The sequence below is a fragment of the Pimephales promelas genome, chromosome 14 (genome assembly GCF_988280905.1).
Source record: "Pimephales promelas chromosome 14, fPimPro1.hap1.1, whole genome shotgun sequence".
Taxonomy (NCBI): domain Eukaryota; kingdom Metazoa; phylum Chordata; class Actinopteri; order Cypriniformes; family Leuciscidae; genus Pimephales; species Pimephales promelas.
The window spans coordinates 16,019,941-16,043,018 of NC_142782.1; the positions used below are offsets into that span (position 1 = coordinate 16,019,941).

Consider the following 23,078-nt stretch of genomic DNA (forward strand, 5'->3'; position numbering starts at 1 on the left):
TTGTATTATTATATTGGCAACTGGTGAATAACACCATTTCAATGCCGAATTTTACTTTGGCGCTTTGAACCCTGGCTAACTTTCCCTCAGATGGCGCTGCAAGCTGTTAAAGCGCCGTCAAAAGAATCCATGCATGAAATAAATGTATTAACATAACATTTTGCAGATTATTTAGTTATTGTCTAAGGCCATTTCACAATTTCAATCATAAGACAGCAACCATTACAGAAGTAACATTTAAAAATACATTCGATGAATGTCCAACTAAAACGTTTCAGAAAAAGTAAAATATTCCAGGTATAATGTTTTTTTTAGCTAACGTTTTGAGAGCATTATTAAAGAAAAACTAAGGATTTCATTTTTGTATAACTAACTCCAAACAGAACTGCAAAAAAAAAAAAAATGATTTTTTACATTTAACCACTGTTTGTTGTTCGTTGTGTTCGGATGCGGTTAATTGCGAAGGTATTGCTAGAGTATTTTGGGTGGTTGCTAAAGCATTGCTAGGTGGTTTCTTTTTTGCAAATTCTGGGGTTTTGCTAAGTAGTTTCTAAGGCACTGTGGGTGTTGTTGGTTTGTTGCTAGGCAGTTTTCCGAGTATTCTGGATGGTTGCTTGTATCCAATAACAAGCACTTTTTAATAATAATAATAATAATAATACAAAAAAGTTAATCCAGAGAAAACCCAGAACAGGAACCTCAGACAGGAACAAAGACACAGCTGACAGCAAACATTATAACATCAAGAACTCACAAAGACTGAACTAGAGGCAGGAAAACAAAATAACAAGAGGGTGTGGCTAATAAGAAACACCTGGGAACAATGATCAGGCAATTAATAATTGACAAGACACATGGAAAACAGGGAATCATATGTCAGGCCACGTTTACAAAAAGCCGGGTATTTTGCAAAATGAATATTTTCCTTCTCTCCATTTTCAAAAATAAAATCGTTTACACACCCGCATAAATATGCCTTCGAGCGCCATCATAACTATGCCAAACCTATTGGTGGCAGTGTAGGGGTTAAGGATAAAGCCATGCAAGCCAATCAGAAGCCTCAGAATCCACAAGAGAGAACCTAAAACACCGTTTCTCCCAGTTCACACGACAACACAACCGCCGTTTTCAGAAATCTCCAATTTGGCCGGAGTTTTTAGAAATAATCGTTTTTGGAGTTTTCGTGTAAACGAGAGGCCAATCTGCAGGGAAATATCTGCGTTTTCCCTTCGTGTAAACGGGGCCTCAGACAAGAACAAGCAACAAGACACAAAACCCAAACCGTGACAAACCCCGAGGCTGTGCAGGGGTTCAGGGTGGAGAAGAACCTTCGGTCGGCCACGGTGGAGAAGACCCTTCGGGCGGCCACGTTGGAGAATAACCTTCGGGCATCCAGGGCGGAGAAGACCCTTCAAACGGCCAGGGCGGAGAAGAACCTTCGGGCATTCAGGGCGGAGAAGACCCTTCGGGCGGCCAGGGCGGAGAATAACCTTCGGGCATCCAGGGCGGAGAAGACCCTTCGGGCGGCCAGGGCGGAGAAGACCCTTCAGGCGGCCAGGGCGGAAAAGACCCTTCGGGTGGCCAGGGCGGAGAAGACCCTTCGGGTGGCCAGGGCGGAGAAGACCCTTCGGGTGGCCAGGACGGAGAAGACCCTTCGGGCGGCCAGGGCGGAGAAGACCCTTCGGGTGGCCAGGACGGAGAAGACCCTTCGGGCGGCCAGGGCGGAGAAGACCCTTCGGGTGGCCAGGGCGGAGAAGACCCTTCGGGTGGCCAGGGCGGAGAATAACCTTCGGGCATCCAGGGCGGAGAAGACCCTTCGGGCGGCCAGGGCGGAGAAGACCCTTCAGGCGGCCAGGGCGGAGAAGACCCTTCGGGTGGCCAGGGCGGAGAAGACCCTTCGGGTGGCCAGGGCGGAGAAGACCCTTCGGGTGGCCAGGACGGAGAAGACCCTTCGGGCGGCCAGGGCGGAGAAGACCCTTCGGGTGGCCAGGGCGGAGAAGACCCTTCGGGCGGCCAGGGCGGGGAAGACCCTTCGGTTGGCCAGGGCGGAGAAGAACCTTCGGGCATCCAGGGCGGAGAAGACCCTTCGGGCGGCCAGGACGGAGAAGACCCTTCGGGTGGCCAGGGCGGAGAAGACCCTTCGGGCGGCCAGGGCGGAGAAAACCCTTCTAGCTCGCCAGGGCGGAGAAGACCCTTCTGGCAATTAACAATTAACAATTGACAAGACACATGGCAAACAGGGAATCACATTACAGACAAGAATCAGGAACAAGATACAAACCCCAAACCGTAACAGCTTGCTAAGTGGTTTCTCACTGGCCCATCAAGTCAAAAGAGTCTAATCACAAATATTCTGGACTTGAGTTCCTCCCTTAACATAAGTGTAATTCTTTCACCCATCCTAATGTCCAACAGGTGACAACTCAACCTGATTATTTAAAAAGTATTAGCACACATATTCTCAAGAAGCAGCACTATTGAGTTATCATTCATGTCTGCAGCACAATTAATAGTAGTATAATTCATTTTTTTTAAATGACAGTTCATATTTAAAGAAAAGCTTTGAAATAAAAATGTTGTTCTTTCTGTTTGCATAAGCAGATGTGTACAATATAGGGCAAAAAATTAGCACAATGCTCTTATTTAAAGCCTTCATGAGCTGCCGATGTGGCACAGTGAGAATTAGTCCATTATCTGTTTAATTAGATGTTTAATTAGATGTGCCTCTCTTTCCATTTAAGGAGTGCCCAAGTGGTTTGGTTGATGAGGAAACTTTCAAGACCATCTACTCTCAGTTCTTTCCCCAAGGAGGTAAATACAAATGTTTTTCACTAAATCATCTGTATATTGGTTTAGCAGTCAGATTGAAGACTAATTTGAAGTTTTATATCTTACTGATCTATTTTTCATTATTCCCTCAGATGCCACCACATACGCCCATTTCCTGTTTAATGCATTTGATCTTGACAGAAATGGCTCAATTCGTTTTGAGGTGAGAATTTCTTTACTCATAAACCCCTTTCACACAGAGATTCCAGAAAATATACAGATGATGTGTCTCGAGATTTGTTCCAGTATCGTTTGATTTTGGTTCATTCACACTGCCAGTGATTTTCTGTAATCTGTGCATGCGTTCACACACATGCTGTAAAGATCCCGTAAAGACACGGGACATCAGGATGTGACATGTAATATCTTCGAAGGCCTGCTGAAGTGTCTTGAATGCATTATTCAATGTGTTGACAGAATTTCCACTGAATCAGGAAAACAGGATGGGACATATCGAACAACTCCTCCCCTTTTAAAAATTGGCCAATAGCATTTAGTTTTCTTACGAGAGGTTCTCTCGTATTGCGTAAGCTTGCTTACGCTACAGGATTCATCTTTTCTGAGTTATTGGAAGAGCTTCGCTAAAAGGGATGCAGCCTACGAACCTTGCTTATATACACTCTAGTCACACCCATTCTGGCGGGCTATGATGCAATGACGGCGCGAGCGCCTCTCATTGGACACGAGATCACTCAAGTTCGTCTATAGGCTGCAGCAGTTGCCGCAGAGCAACCAATGAGCTTGCTAGCTAGCCCGCTCATTGTCTGCAGCTGCTGCACTGCGTTGACAATGGATACAAAAATTAAGGATACGTTTTTGGTTTTTAATATCTGAGAAAAGACTAATCATTCCCGTAGCGTAAGCTAGCTTACGCGATCGTTCCCTCATCTAGAGATAGTAAATTAGTAAATGTGCAAACAAGTGACTGATATCGGCCGCAGCTTCAGCGTTTATTTATAATGTAGTGGGCGGGACTCTTCAGATTCTAGAGAGATTTTGATTGGACAGGAAGTCTGATGAGAAGCTGAAGTGCAGAGTGATGTCATCAAAATCATTGATCCATATAGACCATTTCACAAGATGTAAACAACACTGGTCCAGAAGCAATTCCTGTTTTAGTTTTTTAACACTACATAAAATCTGGGATAAAATACAACCAACAGAACATTTAAAACTGAATCAAAAGTTAAACAAACATCTTTAAGATGTTTTCTTTACATGTGAAATAAAGAAAACAGTTACAAACTGAAACAGGAAGTGTTTCTGGACCAGTGTTGTTTACATCTTGTGAAATGGTCTTTTGGCAGAAGTGAGAGACTGTAAGTTTTGAATGCATGCATCTTGTAAATGTGAATTTTGTCGTTGTTTTGGAAGCACACTAGCTTATAGGTAACAGTAAGGCTAACATATTCATCCTAAAATCAAAAAAACTTAAATTCTGATTCCATGGGGACTTTAAGTTTGCTTATGAACTGCAATTTCTTTCTCTCTCCACGCTCGTGCGTTTTTTTTTCTGATTCGATCATAAAATACTGCATCGCGTACCGTTCCACTAGACTGGTAAACAATCTCAGCTTCAGCGTCCTCACTACAACATTATGACATTGGTCCTGCCTTTTGTTCACACTGGGCGCATTCCGGGACTGATCCCAGTAATGTTACTACAGTAGGTGCCTATCCTTGTATCAATCCCGGGACGTCTTCATGTTCACACAGAAGGCACTCCAGCAATTCTATGGCAATTTTCTGGGATCAACGCTCTGTGTGAAAGGGGCTATAGTGTTTCTGTAATACCCTTTGTTACCTTTTCCCTGACTCGGCTGCTCTCATTGGCAGGACTTTGTGATTGGTCTGTCCGTGTTGCTGAGAGGATCTGTCACCGAAAAGCTCAACTGGGCTTTCAACCTTTACGACATCAACAAAGATGGTTACATCACTAAAGAGGTGCTCACCAAACCTTTATGCTATAATGCTCCAGGGGTTCTTTCACTGTTACTTTTGTCAAGAGGACTCAATGAGTAATAAGTGGCATGTGTGTGTTTGCGTGCATGTAGGAGATGCTGTTAATCATGAAGTCAATCTACGACATGATGGGCAGGTACACATACCCCAGTGTGCGAGATGAAGCTCCATCTGAACATGTAGAAAAGTTCTTCCAGGTACCAATAACAAGCACATTTATGTATATGAACACACGCAATCTTACTAGAGTATTAAGATCATCTAAACTTTATAAATTTCTTGTAGAAAATGGACAGAAATCGAGATGGTGTGGTCACCATTGAGGAGTTTATTGAGACCTGTCAGAAAGTAAGTTGATATTAGTATTTACTTACACATTTTGGCTTGAAATGTTTGTAACCATTCTTACATAAATAAAAAAAAAAATACATTCTTTAAATGATCACATTCAATTTGATGTGACAATTGAGTAAATAGTTCATAAAACCATTGTTATGTTAATGATCACTTTCAGTTAAATGGAAAATGTATGTGAATTGCTCGTAAAATGCTTCTTTTGTAAATTATCGCATTCAGATTTTTTGTACAGTACATTGTTCATATAACTGTTTCTTTTTGAATGGTCACAGTGCAAAATCAGTGCAAAATCTTTTAAAAGTTTAATAGATAAATGGGTAACACTTTACAATCAGGTTCATTAGTTAACATTACTAAATGGATTAACGGTAACACTTTAGAATACGGTTCCTTCGTTAATGAATAACTACACAAGAACTAATGAGTAACACAATATTAACAATCTAGTAACTATTATTAACTAACAAGAAACTCTGATTAACGAACTAGTAAGTAATAGCGCACAGACGAAAGTGGTAGTTCACTATTAAGTAATCAATAACTACTATTTTTTTAATACTTCCCAGAGAACTACTGAAAAAGTTTATTACAATCTAGTAACTACTATTAACTAAAATAATTTCTTATTAACGAATTAGTAAGTAATAGCTCACAGATGAAAGTGTTACTAGATACTTCTGTGGGAATTACTAATTATTTGGATTCGTATTATAAAGTGAAGATCATTGGAACTAACTAGTAATTACTCAAGTGTTACTAAAGACATTTTCTAAAAGTTACTAAAGTTCACCAAAAATCTCAAACGTTTGCAGAAATCATGACTAGATCATGTAGTAACACTTGAGTAATTACTAGTTAGTTCCAATGATCTTCACTTTATAATACGGATCCAAATAATTAGTAAGTAATAGCTCACAGATGAAAGTGTTACTAGATACTTCTGTGGGAGTTACTAATTATTTGGATTATTTGGATATTTTGATATGAATGAATGAATGAATGAATATCTAAACAATATGTCAAAAGAAAACAGCCTCTTCTTTTAAACAAACAGATTGATGCCAACCAACCAACCATTACAAGCGGCCATAACTGTTTATTTCTGCTTTCCAGGATGAAAACATCATGAACTCCATGCAGCTCTTCGAAAATGTGATATAGGACGGGTTTGGAGCAATCTAAAGCTAATACAGCCCTCAATCTCCCAAACCAGTTCTCTCCACATGTCTATATACCAAACTAGCACAGCAGTCACTCTCTGTCTTGTCCTGTAGCACTACTCCCATGCCTGCTGCACTCTGTAGAATCCTATATAGACCAACACATAGCCTACGGTATGGCTTCACAGTTTGTACTTCACAGCAGGACTACTTTCAATAAGAAAAGCCTGGACGGCTGGGATCCTTCCTGTTGCTAAATACTGGCAACCATGTGGTGGAACTTACTGATCATTTTGCATCACTGGTTGATGGATTCCAATGGAGTCTCCAACACTTCGGACTGCTTTCTTCTGCCTTATGAATGAGGGACATTACAAGACTCAATCTTTACCTTCCAAGACACCATAGTTTGAAGGACAGTAAAGCAACTATGGATTTCAAGGGACCCAAAGGAGCGTCTAGCACCAATGACCAATGAGTTGAAGCACGAGACTACACGTAATACTCACCAAAAGAACAAAATAAATGTGATGAAGAACGACCTGAAGCATGCCTGTCCAGATATGTGAGATTTTTGTGATTTTCTTGCATGGAGACTGACAAAAGTTGTACATTTTCTTCCTTGTAAGCCAGTAGGTCCCACAGAAAATTGTAAGCAAACTAAAGCAACTGTATGCGTGGAGTTAGATAGTGTGCCAGTGTTTATAAGTTCTGCTCAAACCTGTATTGCACATGTCAGTGGGGCCAGGATAATTTGTTTGGTCACATTTGATTCTTGCACAGCAATGCGGTATATATATAAATTATATTTACAGTATAGGAAATTTAGAAGTATTGGAATATGTGTTTTATTTTCAGGAATGTATTTATTTGTCAGGCAGTGTTTAATGGAATGCAGGGTTTGGGCATGAATGAACATGTCCAGGTTATTAAAAATGTGGTTTACATATGTTATTATGCTTATGTTAAAAAATAATAATAATTTGGATTTTGTTATATATATTTGAAACAGACTGATATAAATATACTGTATGAGAGGCTTGTTTATCTTCATTTTTTTTCTTTTGCCTAGATATTGTTTTGTAAAGTTTATTTATTATTATTTGATGAAGTACAGTATACACGATTGACAACTTTGAGCATCTCCTGCTTATGAGACAGTTGTATTATCCGGAATAAGGGGCAGTTATTGTAACATTACGCAACAATAGCATTTTATAAATATTGTACACCTATAAAAGAATAAATACTACAACTAACGTGAAGTTAAAAAGTTCAGAGTAAATTAAAAGTTTCTTTTCAGTTCACTTTCAGATTGTAAAAGCTATTATTGTTTTGTTTTTTGTTCATTTTGTTGGAACAGATGCAGATTCATGTAGATCTAATGAATAAAAGATGCACTACTCTTGATCAAAACCAGTGTGGTTCTCTTAATGTTACAGATGCTTTTAATGATAGACTCACTCCAAAGAAAGACAGGAAGTTATGTCATTTAGCCAATGACAGTGGTTATTCGTAGTGCTTTTCCTTAAACAGGCCATTCTCAACCCGTGTGTGTAAATTAAAAAAAAAAAAGTTACACATAGGTTCATAGAGGACAAAAATGTCAAAAAACTAATAAAAATGCGAAGCTTGCGCTTTGTCCAAAATCTCCACTCACACCACTACTCCCTACAACCTATAGGGGGTAGAGAGCAGAGCACTATATATTGAGCTCACCAGCATAATAGAAACACCACTTTCGGACACTATTTATTTATTTTAAAATAAATACATTACATTATATTCATAGACATATACACTAGACCTCACCTTGGGGGTCTAAGCATGCGTCAAAACCGCCGCCATCTTGGAACAGGGGTCTTGTCATAGGAAGTATATAGGTAACGCTGCTATCTCTGCCTTTACGGCGAATTCATTGATGGTGGCGGACTTTTGTGCAGCGTATGATGTTCACGGATGAAATCTGAACTAGGAAGAATGTTTTAAAAAAAAAAAAATTCTTTCTGGAATCAATGATAAATACATGTCTGACCGTTGGAACGAACCAAAAAAAAAAAAAAAAACAAGAAAAATCGCATTCATGATGATTTATGGTGATTTTATTTCCATTAGACCTGTGTCTACTACATTGCCGCTGATGCATTAAAGTGGAGGGGCTCCCCTGTTTCAAGATGGCGGCTCTATTGACGCATTCGTTCCAATGAACTGCCGTAGCCAAGGTGAGGTCTAGTGTATATGTCTATGCATTATATTGAGCTTATTTCTCCGAAAATGTATAAACTAAAAGTCATTTCTGGACATTTCTGTTATACGGCGCTACTCCACACATGATTATAACTTATTTTTTACGATCAGCGCAATGCATAATGGTATGTACGGCTTGGGTTAGTGACCATCGGTTGTACACTACTTTTCAAAATGCATTCTGGGATACATTGAGTGGACTATATAGGGTATAATAATCATCTATACATTCGGACAGCACTACAAAATGGCGAGCTCATATAGTCCACTATATAGTGAGTAGTGAGTGATTTCAGACACAGCATTGGTCTCTGTTATGTTGTGGGTTTTGTGTCTTCTTCTTATTATTATTATTTTAATGGCGGATTGCAAAAAACTTTTAGGTGCATACCGCCACCTACTGTACAGGAGTGTGTTTCATCATGTCATTTAATAATTATTTAAATTCTATTCCACAACCTTGTGTCTTTTAAAAATTTGGTTTTGTGTCACAGGGCAAACATGAGGGCAATATTCACAGACTAATTACAAGACAAGGAACACGTAATGATCAGACACAAGGCAGGATCACATGACAATCAGGGAATCACATGACAGACAAGAACAAGGAACAAGACACAAAAATCACAACATGACAGTCTCATCAGAGAATGTTTTTCTCTCTCAAATATTTTACACACACACACACACACACACACACACACACACACACACTATAATATGGCTCTTTAATATGTAGAAGCAGAAAACAGGGCTAAAGTGAGTATCTTTATGATAAAGGCCAACCCTGAGAAAATGGCACCATCTGGTAAATAAATTTGAAAATTTGAAGCCTTGCCAACAGAATGAAAGCCTATTAAAAAAGACTGCATCATTTTAAAGTTAAATGGCCCTGGGATTAAAGATTTAATGGGTTTTAATGGGTTTCAAGGGGGACATGTTTGTCCTTACGATCCCAAGTGCACTATTTTGTGTTACTAATGTAAAATAGATTTATTAAAGTAAATGGGGGTAAAATAGTAAAATTCCAATAAAAATACACACTTGTTCCAAAATGTATGCAGTTGGCATTAACACAGGCAAAATGATAATTAAATAAATAACCTGAAAAAGACAAAAATGTCCATAAGGTCATACAAGGGTTTAAGGTACACTCTCATTTCTCAAAGTTTTCTCAATTTCTCACTCTAATGCTGGCCCAGATGTGAATTTGTCTTTCTTCAGAACATTTTTTTTTTTTTAAATAATGCTGTGAGTCCATTATTGTAAGTGTATGGGACTCTAAAGTTGATGCTGAAAAAAAACAAAAAAAAAAACTAAATGAGATGGCAATCCATACAAAATCAATGTCCTCTGAAATGAAACGAGGTTAGAACTATTAGAACTAACTAAAACTTAAACAATAAACCATTGATTCCTTATTTATGACATTTTTTAGTTAGCTACAAGTTGACAACTTTTTCAAGATCATTTAGAATTTTTAAATCATGTCCACAATTTCGTTGGTGTTGAACCTTCAAGGTGAGTGTGATCAAAAATGTGTCAGTTATAAAACCATTAAATCCCAAATATTATAACAATTCAAAATTCACCCAAGCGAAACAGAAATGGGAAATCAGATTACACCTCTCCATGCGTGTGATTTGCCTTCCAAAACATGATATCCGTGTGAGAATTGTTTTTATAGAATATCATGTCCTAACAGAAACGTTTATCCCCATTTTCAGTGTTTATGCAAATCTGTGTGTGTTTTGGTTCATGCTGGAGACACGTCTCCATTTTGTTTGCTTTGGGTGTCTAACTAGGGAATACAATCTCTCTTCTCTAACCTCTATACTTTTCACCTCATGTATCATTTCTATTGGCTGTTCATCTTAACATTTCCCATGTTCAATCTCTTATGACATCGCCTATGTGATTCCTTGTGGGCTACTGTAAATCAGTTAACATGTCGAATCTTGGTGAGGCCATTAGATCTATCAATTAACCCCACAGATTAGCTACTATTTCAGGCCATTGAACTCTTAAATAACCAGGAAGACGACCAAATCAACACTGTCTAGCTCTTGTTCATGTACTGTATTATGACAGCACTTCTTCCGATTCTTTCCCCCGTCTGTTCAGGGTCAGTCTGCTATCCAGCAGTGACATCACTTCCCGTAGGCCTATGCGTATATCTGAGCAGAAATACATTTATTGATCATGCCATTTACAGCCAGCCGGGTGAGATTTATTTAAAAATGTGGTTATTCTTTATTTTAAGTTGTCTACAGTGTAGTTTACTACTGTACATTTAAGTACTGAGTAATAACAATTAACTACTATTTAGGGTTAGGGTTAGGATCAGGGTTTGGTTTACAGTTAGTCACATGTCATTTACAGTTATTACCGCAGTAACTTCATGTAACATGCAACAAGGACACTGTAAAATAAAGTGTTACCAAAAAAGTATTTGACAGAGAATGTCATTGTTGACATTTTAATGTAAAACTTTAGACAATTTAGAAATAAAATGGAATTCGTACAAAATAAGCAGTAAAATGCAGACATAATTGTTTAAACCAAAATAACAAAAATGAACTTTTTAACAATTTACTTATTGGCTGTAAATGTATTTATTCAAATTACAGGCATGCGGTTTAAGTTGCCTATACGCTATGTATGATTGCATGTTGCATGACCTGCAAATTATGCAGGCCTACATTAGCCTACTCTTTCTTCTAAAGCCGTTTCAATTATGTTCAAAATTCAGTGTCACTCTGGTCAAATGTATGCTTTTGTTACCATTCTGTGCTGCTGAAAGCAAACTGGCAAATAATAAAGCCTTTTTTGTATCCATGGGAATTAACTATTTTTTTTCCCAATAAGTAGTAGCCTTTGTCGATTACCAAAGCGGTGTATGATGTATTTGATGTGCTTTTTATTTTTAGGCTTACATTTTGGGATGTAATTTGCAATTAATTAATTATTTTATTAGGGAAATACCTATTTGCAAATCATAATTATTTAATTTTATATAACATAGCCTATTCACACCATCAGGGGGCAGTAAAAGCTAGTCATGTTGACTTACTTTGTAAGTATATCCACTCATATATAAGCACTAGCCTACTCCGTTTATTCGATTTTATGTGCATCACAGACATGCCAGCTAAATGTTACAAAACTATTAGACATTAGCCTACCTTTTTTTAACAAGTTTTTTTTTTCATCTAGAGTAACGTTGCTGTGTCTTATATAAAGTATAAAAGCACCTAAACAAGTTTTGTATTTACTCAGTGGTGCTGTGTGTTCATATTAGATGGTCAGTGAGCTTAGTCGCTGGTGTACTACTTCTCTCTTAAACCCTTCATTAAAAGCTTAGTAAAAAAACAAAGAATGAATTGCACAACAAACTGTTCATCTGCTTCTTCAAAAGTCCTCTGTTGAGCAAAAACAACACTCCCTCAGTGACCTCCCTGCATGTCTGCATTACATGTTCTTTTAGTGGGCTGTTCACCAATAGGCTTACCTAATTTGTTTTGTAATGAAAATGTTTAATAATGATGATAATTGAAAACAGGTCACGTGTTGTTACTTCCTAAACTGCACTCAAAATTGTTTGCTTAGAGAACAAAACTAAGAGAAGCTTTTCTAATTGTGTAACATGAAAAAATGCGGCTCATATCATTGGTGCCTTGCCATTATGTAGTGGTGAACGAATGTAGGTCAATTAAGTAAGACGCAGTGCAGTCTGATGACCGAAAGGGGGCGTCGAGGAACACCACGGATGGCCTTGAGTGAAATTATGTACCATTATTTAACATATCGTTATTTATATTAGCGTTAGATGTATGTTTATGTCATTCAGGTTATATATGTATATATTTACATGTATTTCCCGTCTCTTCGCGCCTCAAATTTTGTTTTTGCATATTATTTGTATAATTGCATATTATAAGCCCTATGTTGTAAATATGTCTGTACTTGGGGAAAAAGTGAGAATGAAAGCGCCATTTTACTGTTAAAAGTACACTTGGAGGAAATGTTGGTCCTGTGAGGCAGATTGGGGGCGTGTGAAGGAGGATGCATTCAGCGGATTTATGGAATCACAGGGGCGGAAACTAAAAGAGGTGACTGGAGTGCTGCGTCATTGCTTCTGAACAATTCTATTGGCCGAGAGTCACCAGAAGGCGGGGCTTTTATGAGCGTCGCTACGTCAGGGTTTGTTTTGAGCATGCGTTGAAATGCCACAGTGCCCCTGTGTGTGTGTATGTCCCTGTGTTGCTATATAACAGAGCGTGAAAATCCGTTCCACTCGCCTCCTTCTCATCATATGTAAGCCCTTGTTGTCAAAAGACTCCTTCCTGTCGAAGATGTTTGCTCAGAGAAAGTCGCTGTTTCTGTACTGACCCTCAGTAGGGTTGAAGTAGGACACTCAGCGAAGCACGACAGAACACAAGGGGAAATTACAGAAGAGGAGGACGACGGTTTTTTTTTCTTCCCTGAAAGGTGAGCAATAACGACTGACTGTATTTTGTGACGCAAGTGGTGTGCTTGGAAATGTAAATATATGTTTTCTTCATGTCAATTATAACGGAAGATATCCTACTCGCATCCCATCAACACCTCATTGCAGTCCCAGCGATGCGATAACCTTAACGCTAACGTTATGTAGACTTCTAACCGGCTTGACTGCATACGATTAAAGACGACGTTGTTATAGGAACACTTACATTTTTTCTTGTTCTCTGGTTTATGTGTATATAAGACTTGAGGTATAAGATATTGAGTTATGGATAACGTTCAGCATTATCTGTCTGTTGAGCTGAGCCATATAGATGTTGAGTCACTGGCTCTTTTTAAAGGACCACGTGCTTTCAGCCGGTTTGGTTTGAGATGTATATTTTGATGTTATAATAACTATAAGTGACAACTAGTCGGTTAATCTCTCTGTTTTCTAGGCTGCGTACATGTTTAAACACACATGGTTTATCGCTTAATTACGATTTAATTATGCTAGACGACATTAAAACGCCACGTTTGATTGGGCAAAACACAACAACGTATTACGTATATCATTTCTCCTTTCAAAAGCAGCGAGAAATGTATCCAGTTCCAGTTTGGTGACATGATAGTTTTAACATTAAACGTTCTTGTCTGAGACTCTGGGTTGACTAAATAAAGAGATACTTTATTATCTAAGTATGTCAAGGTTAGTAATAGTTAGAAGAGGTGACATTGGATAAAGATTGTTAAGAAGCGCAGGCTCATAAGGTTCATGCCTGACATCATCATGTGTGATACAACCTGTACATAGTTGGTGCCTCATTAAAAATGGATTTGGTAATCAGTGCATGTTTTTTCGAAACTGTCAGGTGTTTCTATGGAAATCAGTAGGTGTAGATGAAGTCTAGTGGCTGCTAACTGGAAGTTTTTTAGGCTGACTTTAACTTCTTCCCAATTGTGCCCTTGACAACGATACTAGTTTATTGTCCCTGTAAGACACAATGTAAATCCCTGAATGGCAAAATTAGTAAAAAGGTGAGAGGTGTTGGTATACATGTTTTTGATCTTGGAAAATCTGTAAATATTAGGAAATTTTGATGACTTCTAACATTATTAATGTCTTTCTTTACTGTGACTTTTAATGTAATACATCTTTGCTGACTAAAATTATTAATCACCCTAATCTTTTGAGTGGTATTATATTTGGCTCTGAAAAAGGAAATCAGCAAGATGTCGATCTTTGTATAGTAAATCCACAAGCCATCGTGATAACATCCGTCTGTTGAGGGTCTTTTTGGCAACATTTGTACAGAAAGAAAAATCAGAGTAATGTAATTGCTATCTGACATGCATGTTTAAATCTTCCTCATACAGTATATCTCTATGAAATTAATTTTACCCAGCAACCATGAATGAATGGAAATATAGCCTATATTTTTTTCATCACACAGTCAGGGAATGCTAAGTATGAATGGCAAATCATGCTCTCATGAATCTTCCAGTTATGCACAGTGGATGGAGGTCATCTATAGCCAACCTATGCTCTCCATCTTTCTGTGGTTCATTGTAAAATATGGATTTTATGTTCTTTTATATTTTCATTCACCGTTCTTTGGATGATTTTGTAAATGATTCCATAAATTATAAATTATCCATCCATCCATCCATGAGATGGTATAAAGTCAGTGACATCTCCTACATATGGAATAAATTTTTTTTTAAAGGTGTAGGCCTATCTAATAATTGTTTTTTTTTTCTCTCATTTGCAGGTTTATTACTCACAGTTCAGAGAAAAAGTCAGAATTGCTAGTTTTAAACTTTCATTTGAGAGTGGAGGGGGGGTGGTGGTGGTGTAGAATTGTGAGTTTATGTATTGTGGTATTTATTTATTTTTTTTCTTCTCGAAGTTGTGAGATATACACCCCCATTTGCAAGAAAAAGGATTGAGAAAGTCGCAATAATAATAAGGCAATTTTTTTATTGTGAGTTAGTTTATACCTCACAATTCTGACTTGTTTTCTTGAATTGTGAGAAATAAAATTAATTTTGAGGAAAAAATGACAAACTATAAAAACTACAAAGTAATAGGCAAAAAGATACTCTAGTACAGTAACTAAATAGTTTACTCCACTGCATGTTTCTGAGAGCATAATTGATTCTACTCTTTTAAACCCATAACCTTTAAAAGTATGTCAACAGAAAGACATCCAGGGCTGCATAAACAGTTTAGATAAATCAGTTTAACTCAGATGAACTTGGCTGTATTTTACAGCACAAGCTGTCAAGACTGTTTTGAGTGTAATGCTTTGCTTAAACAAATCTGTTGTGCTTGGTTTTGACTTGCCTAAATATTGTACAGAGAAGTTAAAGGCGATGGGTCGTCATAGTTGTAAAGTCTTACTTTTTTTTTAAATTTCTTTTTTTTTTTATCTTCGAATCAGCATTTGTCAGCAGAAGTCATTGCTCACTTGTCAATCCATTCCAAACGTACCCAGAAGTGGATTGTTTTAATAAATTGCCAATCAACTGTATTGATTTCACAGACAGCTTAACTAAGGAAAGGGAGAAGAAGCGTGTAATTAGACAGTGAAGCTGAGCGAGCATGTTAACACACCAGCAGGCTGATGGTCACAAAACGTTATATAACGCACCACTGAAAAACAAAAAGGTATTAAGATCTTTCTTCCTCTTTTTGATTATGCTTTCTATATCTCAGTCATCTGATCACTCACAAAATGAGATTTAGTCTCTTGAAGCGAAAAATATGCCTTCACTCACACATTCTCACTCACGCTATTTCAGTCTTTTTCACATGACTTCTGATTCTCTCTTCTGTTTTATGATCCGGAAACATTTATGATCACACTTTAGTTTAGGGTCCAATTTACTGTTAACTAACTATTAGCTGACTTTTGCCAAAATAAACTCTTAATTAATGCTTATTGATAGTTAGTAAGGTGGTTGTTTAGGTAGGATTAAGAGATGTAGTATATAGTCATGTAAAATAAGGCATTGACTGCTGGTACTGTCTTTTTGTCCCGGCAATGCCGTGGTTTACGGGGATAGTTTAACCAAAAAATGAAAATTCTGTTATCTCCTTCCAAACCTGTATGACTCTTTCTTCTGTGGATAAAAGATACTGAAGATAACATCATTTGATCAAAAGGAGACATAGAGAGCCTAAGTCCCTCCCCTTCCGGTCGACCACCATGTGACCTTAATTTGGAAAAACATTGTATGGTAGTCAATAGCGAGAGACAACAAATTTTTTGATCTTGTTTTAATTGTTCCCTGAATTACACATATGATGTTTGTCAATTTAAAAGATACATTTTAAAGTCAAGAAAGTCACAGTTTGATGTAAAACCGTTGAGGTATAAGACTGTGAAAATACGGAATTACAAAGACTACAAACCCCAAAGGCGCACATTTTCTCTCAATGAATGAAGCTAAGTTTACTGAAGCTAACGTCTGTCATTGTTTCCATAGTCTTCCGTTATAATCGCTACGTTACGCCGTCATGCCTGAGTGTTTTGGACCAGACTGCACACACACACGAGCAGCGGATCTTGCTCGTTGTTTCGCTTCCCAGGAGATTAGTTCATTGAGCTATTTTCACATAAAACTAAATGTTACTCTTCTGTTTTATGACAATCTGTGACTTTCTTGATTTTCAGAATTATCTTTTAAATTGACAAACATCATATGTGTTCTTCAAGGCACAGTTCAGATGGAATAAAAAGATTGCCATTGACTAGCCTACCATACATATTTTTTTCTGAAATAAGGTCCCATGAGCTGAAAGCGGAGGGGAGGGACTTAGGCTCTCTATTGCTCAAAATATCAATTTTTTTATGTTCCACAGAAGAAAGCAAGTCATGATGATGACATGATGAAATGACTCAATTTTGGCTAAATAATGGACTACTTGCACAACTACTTCCGCGTTTTACTTATTACATACCGGGAGTTTCCGGTTAGAGTGTTCATCGCACATCCATACATGAGAATGTGGATTATCACTACGTTTTATGGATGCCAATTGATTAAAACAATGAATAACGATCTCTGTATTAATTATCTTGAGCCTGCTGAAATGTTCCTATAAATATATTTTCTTTCTAACTGTTCGATTCTGAATAATAAATAGGCTAAATATATTTATCCACTAACCTTCAGTAGTCTTCTGTCTTCTCATTAACAACAGTTTTAGCCTACTTATATTCTATACTTGAGTTTTAGTTTTTTTAATGAATTTGACTAATAAAACAACATGACATCATGACTTTTGCGTAAACATATACGCCACTTTCGAGTCAGGTGGCGTGTTATCTCTACGCATTTTGAGGTATCCGCGTGTATGCGTATATGTCTACGCCATTAACGTCCGTGTCATTCCGCGTGTCTGTACACGCAGTCAAATCTCCAGTCATAAATGCCATTAACCCCAGTGACGGGTAGGTTTAGGGACGGGGTTTTGAGGTAAGTCATATATTTCTATAACGTTAAGTCAACGGCGTTCATAAACGTGCTGGTTCATCTTCTAAGAATTTATCACTGGTTGTTAATTATCATTAGGGATGCACCGATATAAAAATTTTGGCCGATACCGATAACCTATTATATATAATTGAAATCCAATAACCAATATATTGGCCAATAAGTCTAAATCAATTTTTTGATAATTTTTGAGAGCCTGATTACAAAAACAAGTCTCACCATTAAAGGTCCCCTGACATGGGGTTATTTTATTATTTTAAAACATTTCCTTGTAATGTTAGTATGTTTTTTAGATCAAAAATAGTCATAATTTAGAAATAAAAGGCATTTTTCCTAGCCTAATTTTAGCCTCTGATTTGAATGCTCTGTTTAAAGGGGCGTGTCTGCTGTGATTGTCTGCTGTGTCTGCTCTCTCAAATACTTACTACAGCTTCAAATGTTCTTTAATTTAATTGATTTGACTGTTATCCTTAATGCTCTTCATATTTTATGTTGATTTGTAATCATTTAGAACAGTATATGTGAAACATTTATATCTACTGTATTATGTCATATAATTTTGAAAAAAAAAAAACTTTTACTACAGCTATTATACGTTTTTACTATTGCAGCTATCGAGATTAACGAATCATGAGAAGTTTTTAAAGTATATTTAGATCTATTCCCATCACATAAAATGTTGCCCTGATGAGCATTGAGCAAGCAGATGACAGTCTGTTGATCGCGAGGATAAAGATCTTATCATTGCAACGCACTTTCACTCTCTCTAATGCTTTCACCAATGCAAACACAATGATGTACAGTAAGAGCTTCGAGCTTCGTACATACAGATGAAGATCTTATCATTGCAATGCAGTTGCACTCTCTCTAATGCTTTCAGCAATGCAAACACGATGATGTACATACAGTAAGAGCTTCGTTGAAAAACTCAAATCACACTCGCGTGTTCGTACTTCCTAGCTCATTTTCTCATGAACGAGCCAAATTCTCTGGGTGGGCAAAGCAGAGAAAGGGGAGGTTAAACTCAAATCGTGGTGAGAGCGTGGTGAGAACCAATCAGCATGTTCAGCACACAAGTCCCACCCCGAAAGTGCCTGAACTCTGAAAAAGTACCACCTCGCCAGCAGGGACTTTCTAGGGGGTGGGGGGGATTTTTACCCGGAACTTCATTTAGACCCTGGTTCCTGCGGTGTAAACACAGCGAGGACCACCACAAAGTTCCTAGTTCCTGGGGAAAGTTCCTGCGGTGAAAACGCGGCTTTGGTAGCTCCATCAATTTATTTTCAGATGTTCATCAAGGCCAGCTCTGTATTGGCCAATTGAGGAAACAGTCGTCGGTGAAATGTTTGGACCGTACAAAACTATGGGAAGTTGTGTCGGCGCATTTCCAGAGAAAATAACTACCTCATTGTTTCTTCAAAGGATGAAGGAACTATAATATACTTTTGTATTCATTTGTACATCCGAACACTGATCAACTGCCATGCTTCGCTCGTTTGCAAGCCATGATATCTCTCGAGGAAAAACTCAAATCGCACTCCCGTGTTCGTACTTTCTAGCTCAATTTTTTCATGAACGAGCCAAATTCTCTGGGCGGGCAAAGCAGAGAAAGGGGAGGTTACCTTTCCTCCGTATGACGTCATACGGAGGAGATTCAAGATCAGCCCGTCTGAGCTTTCATTTTCATCGAGCTTTCATCACATTGATTTAAATTTCTAGCCACTGGAGGACCATATACAGGCTAGGGGAAATCATATTGATGTTAAACTCAGAAAGGGAAAATTTACATGTCAGGGGACCTTTAAAATGTCTCAAGCACACAATTGATTACAAAATGATTTCAAGAAATTCAAAACCATCATGGCGAACAGTGTGCATCTGAAGTGTTTCAGCTGAAGGAAATAATCCATTATTTATCGGCTTTAATATATCGGCCTCATTTTCTTATGGGCTAATAATGATAACATATCGTAATGACCATATATTGTCCAATACCGTTATGGTGGCAGATATACATCAGCAATATAGCAATTGTCATTGTTCTTACAATCTGCACTTTAATTTTTTTTTTAAATAAAAGAAAGTAATAAAAAAAAAAACTCAAATGGCCATCGGCTATAAGTCGACCTACACACCCAAAAATTCCACCCAAAGCAGACAATCAGGGTCACATGATGTGCTTGACTGCATGGTTTTTAAAACCAAGACGTCCTTGACAGTGGCTTTTTTCACAAAATGTGCAGACAGTGGTTTTTGTTAGTGTGTCTGTGTCAGATTGATCTATAAATTGTTAGATTCAGTCTATTTGAGTTGATATCATTATAGTTAGTTAAAGAGTTCATTTTTACATGATACCTTTTACTTTTTTAAATCCTTACATAGTTAAACATAATATCTCAGACTTAAAGCACTGCATTTAGACGTTCACCATAATTCACCTGTTCTTGAACAGCATCTCCTGAGATCCTTGTAGTTGATAAACAGCTCTATAAATCTCACTCGCTGTGCTGCAGTAAATGTTGTTGGCATGCTATCTGGCACAGACCAGATTCAATCCCACCCTGTTCTGCTAACTGAAGCCCTTAGATACCCCTGTTGATTTAAATGCCCCCTCCCTTTCCTTTTGTGTTTGATTGATGTGCATCCAAGAGACCCTATGGATATATTAATTTCTAAAGGGAATGTGTCATTCTTTGATACTTAAAGTTCGCCCCTGCCGAGGTGCGCTGATATTTAAATCTGTGCTCAGTGGGGCAGGGCAGCGGTCCGGTGATGCCAGGTTCCCTGCAGTGCTGCGGTATTGTCACTAAACTCACTTCACCACTGAGAGGGCTAATTAAACTGCATATTTGTGCAAGTTAACTGGTATGGAGGAATGTGTTTTCATGGGTGTGGAAAGGTCAGCCTCTTTCCTGGGGGAAACCAGTTAAAGGCACAATATGTATTTTTTCTGCTTTAAAAATAGCAAAAATAACTTTATCTATGTTATATATTTCTATTAGATGTGTACTTGCATTATCCCAACAGTTTCCACCAACTTTCAAATACGGAGAAATGTATAGTTTAATTCGAAGACACGGGGCGTTTCCTTATTTCCGTTTCGTCGCTCATCTATGGCGTCATATAACCTTTGACTCCTCTATTTTCTCTAACTTCCCGCGGAACCCGGTGAAACCGCCAAACACAAAGGGGACAGGAGAAAAAGCATGACACAGGTAAACATTGGGGTTGCATTTAAAGCTTCATGACATGCTAAATCTACAGAGAGATGCCGTATATCCGTATATTTTGTGAAACGATGATGTCATGTCATGAGCTGAGCTGGTTGTCATTGACAGCGACAACAAGCCCACGCTCTTTCCCGACATCATCAAAGTACGTATTTTGTTATTATTTTAAATGAGTGACCCCTGGTGGCCAAAAATGACATACTGTACGTTTAAAATCAGGAATGATGGCTTATGATGGGCAGTGGGTCAACTTCAGGAGTCAACATTTGAAGTGGATCAAAACTGTTAGATGCAGTTTGACGTTTATCAAAGATATGCATGAAATACAATACCCGTTCTTGTCTTAGGACAACTTTGACGAACATTTTTTGATCCAGTTCAAATGTTGATTACTATATTTAATATCAGTGTTCTGTGAATTTATATTTGGGCTTTTTTTTTACACCGTTTAGGAGCCATGTGCCACTGTTGACAAGCAAGCGCTGCTCTGACTATTGTGCTCTTGTGGTGCTGAGGGTAGTGATTTAGATGCAGTTTGACTGATGTTTGCATTACTTGCATGATCGACCAACCAATGGTGGCGTGCAAGATGGTGGGACTTAAAGCAATGCAAAAACAGTGACTGTAGTAAAGCAAAAGCCGAATCCCAGACATTTTGGGCAATCTAGAAATCCCTGCTGGACACTTTTGTCCTATATGCAAAAAGAGGACATGTCCAGGAACAGAGAGGACGTAGTATTAGTATTTCAACTGTAAGCTGCATTCCGGCGTTTTTCCTCGTTGTCGCCATCTCTGTTCAAAATCTGCAATTGCAATCATTTGCGGAATTATCAACTTTACGTGAGTTGTACTTCAACACCATCGACACTGAACATCGTGGATGTACACAATGTTTGAGGAGAGTATGAGGCTGTCAGTCAGTATGACCAACATAAGAATTTTGAGGCTGTCAGGATATGACCAACATAAGAATTTTCACCAGAAAATGTCATCTGAACGAGTAAGAAACATCAAGTTTTGTTCTGGTTCTGACATTGCAGTAAATCGTGCTGATTAAATCTAACAATCGCTTATAAGTTATCATATCAACTGTGCAAATTATACTTTGTTCTCAAATTGTTAATGTTAACAACATAAGCAAGCATTGCGTGAATACATGTAATATCCTTCCGATGCTATCCATGTTTTCGCATGGGTCCGGTTGCAGTCTCTTTTTTTTCTGTAGCCACTCCGAAGTGGCTCCGTCTTTTGCTTTTTACAGCGGGTGAGTCTCTAGTTACTGGTGATTGTCATTTGAACCTTTAGGCCAATATGTATTTTGGATCATTTTTTACCCCAAAAAAGCTACAGACTGCAGCTTTAAAGCATATTTATTTCAGTTAATTGTCCAGGCAACATTTCTCATTTTCTTCTTTTAAATCTAATAATAATAATAATAAGATAATGATAAATATTTATTTTATTTTTATTTAAAGATGGGGATTTCTATTGATTTATTTTAGTTACCAGTAACAACACTGAAAATACTAAATGTGAATATCATGACAACACATTATTTCCAAAAGTAAATCATTTTGTAAATGTTATTGAATAATAAGTAGTTTGACTTATTAAGAACAATATACAAAAATACACAAAAGCTAAAACTTATTGAACTTTAAATGATTAAACCTATTAAAGTTAAAAGTATTTCAAATGTTATATGGAGAATATTGAATAATATTAAGTAAAGGTACTATTATAATTTGTTTAATATAAAGTATTTTTGTTTGTGCAACTTTAGTATATTACAGGAATATTTCAGATTTTAGTCAGATTTATTTCTCTAGCATTTCTCTCATTAAACATTAAAAATGGTTTTCTCGCATTAAGAAAAATAAAAGTGCCAGACAGTGAGCGAATGAAGAACAACAGTATGACGGGGAAAAACACTTAGAAAGAGGCAATCATGTTACTTACTATTTATATTCTCTGTACCTAGCATGTCTTATTTCTTACTGGTATTTTTTTTTTTTTTTTTTTTTTTTTCATCGTCTATCGTGGACCCCCTAACACCCTCTTGCGGACAGCTGGGGGGTTCTTAGACCCTAATTTGAAAACCATTGACTCCGGGAAGGCGGGTCAGGATATTGTGAATGATCTTGGCAAGGCTTTAATTGGGAGTTTTTGAGTGTATAGATGCTGAGTGTTTGGGGCTGGGCTTGTATAAAGAATGTGTGTGTGGAATCTGATGAGTTTCATTAGTCACGAGTGATGAGTTCCTCTAAAGCTATTGACAGAACTAGTAAGTTCAATTTCGTCTCTT

At 37.7% G+C, this 23,078-nt stretch overlaps 2 protein-coding genes across 5 annotated transcripts in view; both read left to right on the plus strand.

Moving 5' to 3' along the window:
* The window catches only part of kcnip3a (Kv channel interacting protein 3a, calsenilin), a 77,585-nt gene extending 69,861 nt beyond the window's left edge, over window positions 1-7,724 (plus strand). For all 3 annotated transcript variants that reach the window (XM_039681751.2, XM_089119485.1, XM_089119484.1), the window contains 6 exons: window positions 2,742-2,811; window positions 2,922-2,992; window positions 4,666-4,773; window positions 4,884-4,988; window positions 5,077-5,139; window positions 6,262-7,724. In XM_039681751.2, coding sequence (XP_039537685.1) covers window positions 2,742-2,811; window positions 2,922-2,992; window positions 4,666-4,773; window positions 4,884-4,988; window positions 5,077-5,139; window positions 6,262-6,309 — 465 coding nt within the window. In that variant the 3' untranslated portion in view covers window positions 6,310-7,724. The remainder of the gene's footprint in view (window positions 1-2,741; window positions 2,812-2,921; window positions 2,993-4,665; window positions 4,774-4,883; window positions 4,989-5,076; window positions 5,140-6,261) is intronic.
* A 5,036-nt stretch (window positions 7,725-12,760) lies between these two features.
* slc23a2 (solute carrier family 23 member 2) overlaps window positions 12,761-23,078 on the plus strand; it is a 54,483-nt gene continuing 44,165 nt past the window's right edge. The window contains exon 1 of one of the 2 annotated variants that reach the window (XM_039681726.2): window positions 12,761-13,046. The gene's annotated coding sequence lies outside the window, so the exon portion shown is untranslated. The remainder of the gene's footprint in view (window positions 13,047-23,078) is intronic. The other variant, XM_039681733.2, reaches the window with a different exon arrangement.